Raw genomic sequence first — 13,296 nt, 5'->3', positions numbered from 1 at the left:
CCTGCGGCAGACTGTGGCAGTTCCGCCACAGCCTGCCACCGGAACTACCAGTTCTGCCACTGCCACAAATTGAGCTCGGCCCTGCAGCAATTCAATCGATTTCTCGGCAAGTTTGCAATGTAATGCACTGCAGACGTGCACAGCGCCTCCCACCGAACAAGATGGGTAGCTCGGTCAGCAGGGAGCTGAGGAAGAGCGGCTGCTGACGTCACTCTGCTGCGCCCGCAGCTCGGAATGCTTTTTCGTTTTTGAGTTCTGGGCAGTACTTTGCGGGCAGACCACGAAAACGAAAAAGCAATATCTGCTTTGTTTTCTTTTTGATTATGGCATAAAATGTGCAGGCGTGAAGAAGAAAATGCAAATAGGATGATTGATTACTAATTTTATTTATGGGTCAAATAACGCAGCCGCATTCTTAAAATGAAAAAGTATTTCCAGAAATGCTTTTTCATTTTCAAATTTTACATTTCAAATTGAATTTTGGTATCTATTTGCTGGGGCATATTTTAAAAAATAAATCTCAAAAGTCTTTTTCCTTTTCATTTTAATTAAGTAAAAGAATGAGCAGTCTTGAAGAAGAAAATTAAAATGCAAATAGGATTATTGATAACTAATTTCATTTATGAGTCAAACAATGCAGCCACATTCTTAAAATGAAAAAGCATTTCTGAAAATGCTTTTTCATTTTAAATATAGTAACGATTTGCTTCCATACTGTCAGTGTGTGAATGGGTGGTTGACTGATTGTAGTGTAAAGAGCTTTGGGGTCCTCAGACTTGAAAAAGCACTATACAAGTGCAAGCCATTTACCATTTACTAAAAGGGAGGATTAACTCTGTATTTTCTATCTTCACAAATCAACAGATAGATGGAATGTTGTGGAATAAGTGGAATGTTGATTGTTATCAAACTGGACAAAGATTCCAAACACCCAACACAAGTGTTATTAGAAGGGATAAAATCAGCTAACCTTAAGTTTTTGGACTGATCCTGAGTTCAGTCCTATTGAAAAATGTATGGCCTTTGTTTTAAAGCCAGGTTTGAGTCAGGAAACCTACCAAATAAAAATAACCAATTTAAAAGAACTCTGGCATTCATAAGAGGAGCACTCAAATAGCCTGAATCATGACAGAACCTTATAGATGGCTTTAAACATGTATGGCTTCTCTGTAACTTGTGTACCCAATTCTTCCTTTCAACATTCTTTGAAGTTACTTGAGTGTCAAATGAATATGACACTCCTGCTAAAAATTTTTCAATGGCACTGTATGTAGTCAAAGGAGAATAGAAATTGGAGTGCCCATTTATTACCATTTTCAGCTTGACTGCACATGATTGCCAGAGGTGTCCAAACGTTTTGCCAAGTACATTTTGTAAATTTGAAGGTGCTCACAAGCCACCAAAAATTTATATTAAAATAAAAACCCAAATACTTATTACCTTTTCCTTTTTCTTTGTTTTTTACTTTTAGATGCTGAACAATAGGCCAAACATGGGATATTTTAATGAAAAAAATTAAGTAGTCTGATTTTCATATAGAAAATAGATCTGTAATTCATGTTAGATGCATCCATCCATTGTCTTCTGCTTATCAGAGATTAGTTTGCGGGGGCAACAGGTTCAGGAGGGAAACCCAGACATCACGCACTTATTCCCCACAGTAGTGTAACAGCAGCCCAGTAGCAGCTGTCCATCACAAACAGAAATACATAGCAGCTGTCTGCCATTGTTCCTGTCAATGTGGTTTTGGATCGGACCAAAGTGCAGACGAGCTCAGCAGGATCATCTTTGTAATTCAAAGATTTATTCATAAGGTCAAAAAACGTAGCAAAAACACTGCAGGAAACGAACCAGAGCCTAGATACAAAGCTTACAAAAAAATCACTGCAGGTTTCCCAAGGCAAGGCGTGGCAAAAGATCCCAAGGCAAGGTAATGCAAAAAAAACAAAGCATAATCATGGACGAGAACAAGGTGTGACGAACACAAGGAACCAGCAATGAACAAAAACACAAAACCAACTTATATACTGTGAGATAACAAAGGCAGATAATCAACGGAACAGGGAACAGGTGTGACAAGGAGGCAGGGAAGCAGAAGGAACAGGTGAAACAAATACAAAGGTTGAAGATGGGCAAAGTAACTAATAAACAGAAACACAGACCAAGCAAACCTATAGACAAAGATAAATAGTCAAATGGGGAATAAGAAAACTAGAATAATCATAACTAAAGTAAACAGAGAAACTAGAGGGAACATAGGAACAACAATAACAACCGAAGAACAAACAAAGAACGCATAAAGAAAACCTGAATACAAACCTAACCACACTGACTGAAATAACTGGAAAGGAAACAGAAAATAAACTAGTAAACAAGAAGAGTGCAAAGGAATAAATAATAAAACACAATTAAACACAAAGATACTAAAGAGAAATAAAACTAGAGAATCCACGGAAGACCAAGAACTATAATAATTACAATAATAATAATAATAAACCATACCAAGTAATAAGAAAACAACCATAAAAGAACTTAAGAAGTAAACACTAGGAGGCGGAAGAGGGAGAAAAGAAAACATGATACAAAAACCAAAATAGAAAAATCTAAGCAAAAGGTAAACAAACACAAAGCCACAAACAAAGTCCAAAAATGTTACTCCGTGACAGTTTCTGCCCTGTAAAGACTTTTATTTAGTTTTACCAAGGTAAACAAAAGCTGATTATTTACTTATTTATTCTGTAAACATCACTTTATGGATGTTAGAGATATAAGGCTGTGAGTGTATGTATTTGTATGTATTTATATGTATTTTTGGTCTGTCTTTATATTAATGTCTCTCTGTCTCAGGCTTTGTCCTTTCTTGGATTGGATGTCAGTGAAGAGAAGAGGAAGAAGCTGAGGCATAGCCTGACGCCAGATCCACAAGGCACTGTGGCGTATGGAGGTGAGGCACATGTATGCTCAAACTCACACACTGAAACAAGCTAAGCATGCATCCAGGTTTGTCAGCAATAGGGGCAGAAATGTGTGTCGAGATGCTGTCAAATCATAGGCTCTGAGTAACTACGCCATATTGCTGACTGGTTGTGACATTGCTGTTCAGTGTCACCCTGTGGAAGCATGATGTGTCTGTTTGTATCCAGGTGATCAGTCAAAGGAAAAGATTCGTGTGGACGTATGATGAATTTCCTGTTTTACCCGTTATTCTTTAAATACAACAAAAGCTGGTTATATTTTACAGGCAAGAACAGTGCCTGTAGACCTGCGCTTGAGCATGTATGAGTTCCGATGTTGTGTTTGTCTTCATGGGATTTCTCCACCATTTTTCACCTTTCACAGACTGATTTCAGGACAATTCCTGCTCATTGATATTCTTTGCCATGTTGCTAGGGTTTGCTGTATGTTTGCTCTCTGGCTTTATTGCTTAGTAGAAGTGTGGACTTCTACTCAATTACGAGTCTTGGGATAGAGTCAGATTTAGGTATATATACATATAATATAAATGCACACGAATGCTTCACGTCCATGCCGTTATATTCAATAAATTAGAATATTAATGAAAAAGTAATTTGTTTCAGGAACTCCCTCACTAAGTAAAACACATTATATAGATGAATACCACAAAGACCGATGTGTTCAAGTCTTTATTTCTGTTATTTTAATAAGTTTCAGCTTGTAGCTAATGAAAACGCAACATTTCAGATTAGAAAGTTACATCAGACCAAAAAAAACACTTTCATAAAGAAATTTAGTGAAAAGTATGTTTAATACCTGCCTAAAGGTTGTTACTTTCAACAGATACTTTTTTCAGACACATAAGACTAATTGGAACACAGATTCTAATTTACTAAATATGTCTATACAGCTGTATAAATAATTAAGTTTGTTATTTTAATCTAACTCATGTCACTCATGAAATGTGAAAGCAGGCTTGTGCTGTTGCTGTTCATTCATTTTTTGGTTATTTAATTTGCTTGAGTGAATATTTACTGGAAAAAAGCAAATCGATGCTGATCTTCTGCCATTTGTGAAGTTTAGTTCGTCTTGCTTATTGTTCTGGGAAACAAAAACACCTTTTTAAGATAATTTATAAATCTATAAATGATTAAATTACATAGTTGGTTAAATTAGTTGTTTAACACTAGAAATTTATAATTCTGGACTTGGACCTGACTCGGGACTTTCATGTCTTCACTTGGGATTTACTTGAGAAAGATTTGAGACTTACTTGTGACATGCAATACAATAACTTGGTCCCACTTGTGTTGCGTATCCTTTAACAAGTAGAGGTGTAGTTGGCATCATACACTGTATATACAGTAAGAACTAAGCAATCACATTCTCTCTGTGCTCTCCATTGTGTTTGCATTTAGATGGTCTAATCCAAGACCTATTTGCTCTTCGTTTCACTGAGGGTCCGACTCATCGCAGTAAAAAATAGCTCAAACCCGTTGTTACTTTAATACTGTTTGCATTAGTGATGCACCAATCAGAGTTATGTGGCTGATTTCCAATCTCCAGTTTTTATAAAGCTTTGACCTGCCGATACCAATTTTAGCTGATCCTGATCTGTAATTAAGTACAGTACAGTACTGTACAAAACGTTTTGGCAGGTTTAAAAAAAAACTCAGTAAACTGTTTATTTTCTTCAAGTAACAAAATGCAGTAAATGAACATGAGATCTAAATCAAATCAATATTTAGTGTGACCACCCTTTGCATTTAAAACAGCACCACTTCTTGTAGGTATACTCGCACACAGATTCTGAAGGAATTTGGCTGGTAGGTTGTTCCAAGCAAGAACTAACCACAGATCTTCTGTAGATGTAGGCATCCTTCAATCTTTCTGTCTCTTCATGTAATCCCAGACACACTTGATGATTTTAATATCAGAACTCTGTGGGAGCCATACCATCGCTTCCAGGACTTCTTGTTCTTTACGTTGAAGATAAATCCTAATGACCTTGGCTGTGAGTTTGGGGGACATTGTCCTGCTGCAGAATATATTTGGGTGTACCTGAATTCCACTGATTTATGCCAGTTGTAGCTGATGGCACTGCTGGACTTCTTCCGTATTTGAATGGAAATAAGCTTGAAGTGATTTTTATCTTCTGCACTTGTTTTTTTGGCCGACCACTGCATCCCAATCCTTAACGTTGCCCTTTCTTTGTGCTTTTTCAAAAGAGCTTGAACAGCACATCTTGAAACACCAGTGTTCTTTGAAATATGTGTCTGGGAGAGACCTTGCTAATGCAGTATAACTACATTGTGTCTTGTTGCTGTGTGACCTGTGACATGAAACTGTCTTCTACAACCTCAGCTTGGTAGCTGAGTTTGGCTGTTTCCCACTCCGTTTAAAGCCTTCTACACAGCTGTTTGTGTTTCAGTTAATGACAGTCTTTCAAACTACATGTGACATTAATGAGCATTAGCACCTGTTTGGGATAATTGGTTTGTCATATACCTGACTACGATCTTACAAAATCCCTGACGTTTTTAGAAGAATTTATGCTGGTTTGAAGGTCAAAGACTAGCAACACCAAATATTGATATGATTTAAATTTTTCTTTTGTATGCTTCTTTTACATTTTGTAAATTGATAAATATAAACATCATTATTTATATTTTTGAAAGCATTCTTAGACAACAGCATGTTTTTTGCACCCTGCCTAAAACTTTTCCACAGTACTGTATAATGAAGTTTTGATTAAAATTCAATCCAGAAGACTCCCTCCTACCTCAGCCGGTCCAATAGCTCCTCTATGCGTCTCCGCCCATCCAATCACCGTCAAGTCCGCACCTTCTCTTCAGCCAATCATCTCCAAGGCTTCACATTAAAGATCCTCAACGGCAAGATTCTCTCGCTCTTTCGCTGAGCTTTGACCCACCTCCTCCCTATCTCCTCCTTCTGGACTCACAACAACCCGATCCTTCAGGCCTCCACTCCACCACCAGTCGGATCCCGGGGGGAAGACATCTCTAATTTAATCCTAAAAATACTCATTTAAACCCTCATCATTCGCAGTGTTCAGGTCTTCCCTTGGGGTCTGAGCGCCAAAGAAATGTATATAAAAAATAAACTTCTAATAGCCTTTCTTTGTGTTTTTCATTTGTGAGTCTTATAGGATTGAATTCTCAGTATATATAAGAACACCATTCAGAGTTCTTCATGTGTTATTTATATTAGGAGCACAGGTGACATGGTGCCACTTTGTGAAAGAGCTTTAAAGCATGATTTACTGTTGTGAAGGTGATTTAAGGTTTAATATTTTTACCATTGGTGAGGTGTTTAGAAATACAGCCTGAAACACTGAGAATTAAGAAGCTAATTAAGAGGAAACTGTATGTTTGAGAAGTGTCTGTAGTTCATCTGTAGACGATGCGAAAGAGTGAGCGAGATTTTCACTGTGTTGCCAACTTTGTAACTTTGTCACTCCAGCAAATATCCTTAACCGCCCGGCATTTTTTTTTTAAAGCAACTAGCCAAATATCTAGACATTTGTTACGATGTTATGGAGACCTTTGGAGACTAACAACACAGCACATATTGTTACTCTTATCAAAGACCATCTCAAAGCACTCACAGGGGACCCAGTTCTCCCACCGCTGTCCCACCTAGCTGGATCCTGCAAATGACTTGAGCATGCTTAACACCACTAATGGCTGGGCTGCTGTACTTGTAGTATCACAAGTGGACCATAAGCGTAGAGTTGGACATGAATTTAGTTTTGTTGTTTTTAGGGTGAAATTACAATACATTCTGTTGAGGTTAAACACTATATGAGACAATAGTATTGGTATATTCCCTACAGTAAATTCAAAAGATTTTGTCTTGTTTAAAACAACAGTAAATCATGTTTTAAAGCTCTTTTACAAAGTAGCACCATATCGTTTTCGTTATCATTTTCTACTGAAGCATGAATTTGAACGTTTCAAAACTTATGACATGTGTAAAACACGTCATTAAAACTTGTCTTACTTTTCCAGTGTTTTCAGCACCAATTATTTTATCTTTTTGCTCTTAGACTTTGTCGAAGCTTCCCAGAACCTCTTCCAGGAGGACCTAGAGGAGTTGGGTTTAGGATCAGGTCCCTTCACCTTCTCCTATCATGAAGCAGCCAGTTTGATGGACACATCAGCATTTCATTCACCTGTAAGTTTACCTCAGAGCCTTTCAGGGCCAGCAGCAACCCAAAGCATATGACTAATAAGCCGCCCCCAAAAAGACAGAAGAACACTTGGAGAGAGGTGCATGGATTAAAGTCAAGAGAACACACAAAAGGGATCACAATTAAACATGGACAGAAAGAACGGTCTCATGATGCATGTTTATGACTGTGTGTGCATCTGCAGACTTACGAATCAGAGTGCAGCTACAGCAGTGAGGAGATGGAGCAGTTTCAGACTGAGGTGAAGCAGCTGCAGACCCAGATGAAGCAGCTCAAGGTGAACTTGCTCTCTCTGACAACCTATCTTTATACTGTCAATACTCCTCTGCAATGAGCAAATCTGTTTCCGGAACCTCTTATCAGCTGACGTGCTTAGCTACAGTAAAGAGTTAAACAATTAAAAATTCACACCCCTCAAGCTTTTATCACAATTTGCCATGTTAAAGACTGGAAGGGATGGAGATCCTCTCTGTTACATTGTACTTTCATAGTGATGCCTCCAAAATTGCTTCCTATACAGAACATTTATGAACATTTTTTTCCTGACAATGATCTAATTTTTAACAAAACCAATTTACATGACTTATTGGCTGGTATTATTTCTGTGGCAAGTTGCCACAGAATAGATTTTAAGTTCATTTGTTGTCTACAGTTTCTTACCTTATTAGCTGTGTTTCTTCTGTTACGTATTAGCACAAAGATTTTACACCATTCTCCCATGGGGGCCCAAGTTTTTCCTGGGAATAATCACAGCTGGTAATCTTACAGTCTAAACCCTGTATATATCAATGGTTTCTGGAATGTCCTGAACACAAACATACTTGTCAATCTGATATGCAGTGATGATGTATAGGAGGTGGGAGAGCTTGGCAACGTTTGATAGATGCTGGTTTAGCACTGGATGATGATGGAGGTTATGTGAAAAAAATGTAGGAGAAAGGGGGTGCGTGGGTGGGTTCTGTGGGTACAGAGGTTCGGGGTCCTCTATGGGGGGGGACTTTTTGTTCTGCTGGAGTCTAGGGAAATTCTACTTGTTGTGGTGATATAGAAGTCTTTTTCTGGGTCCTTTGTCCTCCATGGTTCACCCTTATCTCAGGAGTATGCAGTTGTCCTTCAGACCGCCATCTTACTAGTTGTGGACTTTCTTGTCATCTTTTAAATGTGGCAGAGGCTGATGCACAGAATACAAAAAAGTTGAAAGTGATGAGTTGTACTACTGATTTATTAAGACAAAATCCATCTTTCTTCAAAAGATGCCTGCGTTCCTAGAAAATGTTGTTGATAAAGGTCACTTTGTCGAAAACTGGTAGAGACATCCCCCAGAGGACCTGTAGCTAGAATTGCAGCAAAAGGTGGTTCCACTGTATTGACTCAGGTGGGACGCTAAATGAAAATGTGTGCTGCACTTTTCTGTGTTTTATTTGTAAAATGTTTGATAACCATGTTTAATTTTCCTTTCAATTATTCTTCAGTTGTTCCAAATCCTGGTACTTAGTGCCTACTGTCCTGCATGTTTTTTGGTGTTTTCCTGCTGCTACACAGTTGACTTAAATGAATAGGTGATTAACAGCACCTGATAGCATGCTGAGAGGTAATACTATCCTTTGAATCGAGCATGCTGTGGGCTATAAGGTCCAGGCTTGAGAACCACTGCACTACTTTGTGGTGGACTATGACATAAACCCTTATAAAACACATGAAAGTTTGTGTTGTGTAATGTGAAAATATTCTGTTTTGCAAGGTGCTGTAAATGCAGTTCTCTCTGTAAAAAGCTCAACATACAAACTGAAGAACATTGCTTGACTGATTTGTTTCTTCTCTTGGCAGGTGATTCTGAAAGACATGGAACAGAGCAAAAAAAGCCTGGAGGAGGAGCTGCATAAGACATCAGAGGTGAGAGGGCAGAGAAGAAATTGCATATCCTGAGCTTAAAACCTATTTTAAAGCTGCTGACATGTTAAACCATATACTTGCAGAGTGTAATTTCCAACTAGTTATTTTCGATACATCAGAACAACACATGAAAACCTTAACCGCAACATACGGTGGTGAACTTTGCAGAAAGCCTGTTTGACTGTAGAGGAGAACTCCCGTCTGAAGAGTCGCTTGCAAGCAGCTGAGGCTGAGGCAGTGCAGCGTCAGGCCAACAGTGCTGAGCAGGACTATGAGGAAGTTATCCAGCTTCTAGAAGCTGAGATCAGAGACCTGAAGAACCAGCTGGCTGCCAAGAGGCAAGCCTGTGGACCAGAGGCTAAAGTGAGTCTGAAACCTCAATTTTCAGTCCTTAATTGGTAATCAGCATTACCAGTATGAACAACAGAATGGAGCTGTTGTTCATACTGGTAATGCTCACGGTAAGACTTTGGTCCTGAGGTATTACTATGTCTATTGGATCAGAAGACATTTTTTGTATCCTTTTCTTCATAAATCATCTGTCCATGTGTGTTTATAATGGCAACTCTTCAAAACCTCCTACAGTTTCTTTTAACATAATCACTCAGTCTTTTTACTGCCATTGAAGAACTAAAACAATGTGAAAAAGTCAATAAAAAGTTAGGCTGATGACGTTTTTTTCTGTAATACTTGGCGGTGGACTGAGAGAAAGGTTCTTACCATCTTGGCAGCGTCTTCCTGAGACAAGCTGAGTAAACGTTGGGTGGAAAACGGGAAGTAATCCAAAAAACATGTAAATCCAGGTTGTCAAAGGAAATTTAATAGTCAATGTAAATCATATAATCCGATAAAAATAATAATATCCGATATAGGAGAACTAGAGATCCAAAAATGCAAAAGAGAAAAAAACATAACCAAAAATGCTTATAATAAACTGGAATTCCAAAGATTTGATATGAAAATGGTCTCAGTCCGGATTCCAACAGTCTACCAACCAAGTCCTCCAGTTTTCACAATGTAATCTGCAGCCCAAAAGCTTCCCAATTCAGAGCCCTTAATACTTAACACTAAAAAGGTTGAAAGCATGAATTTGATTCCATGGCTCTATTCCAATCTAGTTGATAATAATAAATAGAGCTGAGACACCTATCAGCATTATTTAAATTCTAACTATTGTTTTTACAGAAGATTCTTTATCTTTATCATAAGATGTCCCTACCTTTATCAATTTCCATAGTTGAAGTAGTTTCTATGGTGGGTGTTCATTGTAGCCATAAAATTCATCCAAATCAGAGGAGGTTGTATGCAGTTGTAGATGCAGATGCATTCTACTGCATCCCTAAAGGGCCTTTACCGGCATCTTTCAGTTGATGGGGTTCTGATCAACTAGTTACCCAATCCTTATGTAAGATTCGATAAAGAGGAGAGAAGTGGCGTGATCTAGGATCCAACCCTCTCCACATCCTTATCACATAATACCCTGTCCTTATAGCAGGCCACACCGCCACATTCTTCAGGTCTTCTCAAAGTACTATCTGTAGTTGTAGTCTTTCCAGGGGTTTGAGTCTGTTTTTCTATGATGATGGTGAGATTTGCTCCTACTTAGTAAACACATATATATGACACAAAGATCATTGTCACCTTAGCCATACCGGTAGAGTTTGGTCTAGTGTGCATGTCTATTCATTTGGCTATGGGTGCCAATGGGGACCTCACCTTCAAGATCACAAAATATTCTCTTGTTTTTTGCTTTTGCCTCACTTCACGGCTGCCTCAAGCGTCCATACACATTGAATAGTTATACAAATTTGTTCCTAACATTCCCGCTTCTCTGGGAACGTCACACAGATCCACCAGTGAGACAGTTTGGTTCTATATTACCTGCATCAACTGCACCCAGGCTGTCACGTCTGAGGGTCCTTCCCATCCTTTTCTGTGTGTTTCATACTTCACATCTTCAGATAGCTGGTCACAATTTAAAGTTAACCTATTGAAATACCCTTCTTCAGTAGTCTCGATATATCGTCAAGTTGTGCCAGCTGTGCAGAGGCTTCCCTGGTCCAAGTTCTTCAATCCCCTCCTGGCACCAGTTGAGGGCAACGAGGGGAAGTCTAGTAGATGCTATCCATGTGGGGGCGTCCCGGGTCCCTCGAGAGCTAGAAAAGCCTTCTGCGATCTGTATCCAGTACGACAGTGAAAGTGACATACAGCCGAGGAGACCAGAAAGGAAGTCCTTGCAGTGCCACGGCCACCCCCTCCTTGCCCTACAGACTTTGCTTTGTGTGTATTAAATCCCTCCTTATATGTTAATCATGCTATCAACTCATAAATATGCTTAGAGCACTGCTGATAGTGGCGTTTTTTGGGGTTTTGTTGGGGAAGAAGGACGATTACAAATCCCTCACAAAAGGGAATTAAAGAGCTTTTGCTAGTATTTTGGGGAAAATAACTTGTCAACCTTTTCATATAACCATTTGATTCTTGTATCCGATTACCTTATTCTAATATAACTTAATCCTTTTTGATCACATTTTTATTTCATACACAAAACTTCTGGGAGTTTTTCTTCTTTTTATTTGGTGTCTTTAACTTTAAATTCTGAGTTTCTGACTGCTTAAATAATGAAAGGCACGTGCTGAGTTTTAAAGGGGTTTAGTTTAATTCCCTCCTGGAGTCACATGATAGGTCTTCAGCAGGGGACAAAGGGGAACTGTCTGTAAAGGATATCAGAGTAGAAAGGGAGACAGTCTTGAAATTCTGGGATAAACCTAAATAAAACTGTTTCCTAAATAAAACAGACACAGAGTACCCTTGCTAGAGTTATGATAATTCTGGTTCTGATCTGAAAGGGTTCCTATATCCTGCTCACTTTTCATGGATATTTTATTATTTTCCAGGGTCTTAGCCTTAGATTAGCCTTTTTATTATTTGATTAAAAATCACATCCACTTTAGTAAGATTGCTTGGGATTATTGCCCACCTAGCATAGCTAGTAGAATCTCTGGAGTAGGATAAATTGGTGTCAACTGCTGGACCTTTCAGAATCAGCTGATTAACCACAACATACAAGGGTTAAATTTGACAACAAAGCATAGTTAAATAGGGTCAAAGACTGGTTGATTGAACACCGGTTCACTCCATTGGTCTGAATCCTTGCAAATCCCACTATGTCACAAAGACTATTCGAGGCAAAGTGATAATCTGGCATTCACCACAGATGTAAACATCAGTCATTTTCACCGACTTACTGGTCATCCCTTTAAAATGATGTCTTGTCTTCTCTTATGTGGTGCCAGGACAAACCGGCAACACTCATCCTGGTCCTTCCCACTGAACTGTACTTGAATAATCAGTCCAGTTTTACCAGTGGAGCATTTCTCCACAGAGATTTCTTCTAACCAAAGACAACCTTCACCTTAATTGGAGCAATGGAACCACTGATGTCTGAAATTTTAGAATGGATGTTATCTACCAGCAGAGTTACAGAACAGAGTGGATCACAAAGTTGTTAAATGCTTAGGTGCACTGTCCTTTAAAAAAGTTTTTTTTAAATGACTAATTAAATAATTTGATGGAAATTACGCTTTAAAAGGACAAATAGGGCCACATTCATTACAAAAACCTTCGAAATGTTCAGTACCTAGCTGATGATCAAGTCAAAAATAGGTAACCATTTGTTTGTTGGCTGTTTAACATGTTGAATCAAGCCAACATTTTTTAAGTGTATCACAGTTTGTTTGCCTCTGTGTCCTGGGGTTTGTTAACATGGATGTTGAAGTCTCCCACAATGATTAAACACTCGTAATTAACACATATCACAGATTGATTGAAATCATTGAAACAGTTTGAAACAGTTTGTTTTGGGTTTTAGAGGCCTGTAAACGTTCATAAACATGGCTCGAGCAGGACCCTGTCACTGTACAGCTTAAATAGTCGAAACAGTCAGATTTACCCAAGAGCACTTTTTTCACTTTAGTGAATCTTGAAACAAGGTGGCCACCCCTCCCCCTCTCCTATGCTCCCTGATCTCATCTAGAAAATTGTTATTGGGAGGTGTTGACTCTATCAGTGTAGGTGTCTCACTATGTTCTTCTAACTATATTTCTGTTAAAAGCATTACTTCAAGATGCTCATTGATTAAAAATGATTTTTCTGACACAGATCTAATGTTTAATGTGAATTAGTGGCTGGTATTATTTCTGCAGCAAGTTGTGCTTGACAAGGAGTGGATATTA

At 38.5% G+C, this 13,296-nt stretch overlaps 1 protein-coding gene across 1 annotated transcript in view; it reads left to right on the top strand.

The window, feature by feature from the left end:
* LOC124863026 (syntaxin-binding protein 4-like) overlaps positions 1-13,296 on the top strand; it is a 136,118-nt gene that overhangs the window by 104,224 nt on the left and 18,598 nt on the right. Inside the window, exons 11-15 of the mRNA XM_047357266.1 lie at positions 2,848-2,944; positions 7,025-7,152; positions 7,353-7,445; positions 8,996-9,061; positions 9,230-9,424. Coding sequence (XP_047213222.1) covers positions 2,848-2,944; positions 7,025-7,152; positions 7,353-7,445; positions 8,996-9,061; positions 9,230-9,424 — 579 coding nt within the window. The remainder of the gene's footprint in view (positions 1-2,847; positions 2,945-7,024; positions 7,153-7,352; positions 7,446-8,995; positions 9,062-9,229; positions 9,425-13,296) is intronic.

This window comes from Girardinichthys multiradiatus, chromosome X, assembly GCF_021462225.1.
Source record: "Girardinichthys multiradiatus isolate DD_20200921_A chromosome X, DD_fGirMul_XY1, whole genome shotgun sequence".
Classification (NCBI taxonomy): Eukaryota; Metazoa; Chordata; class Actinopteri; order Cyprinodontiformes; family Goodeidae; genus Girardinichthys; species Girardinichthys multiradiatus.
The sequence above is the reverse complement of the archived record's forward strand: the minus strand, read 5'-3'. Positions and strand labels throughout refer to the sequence as shown.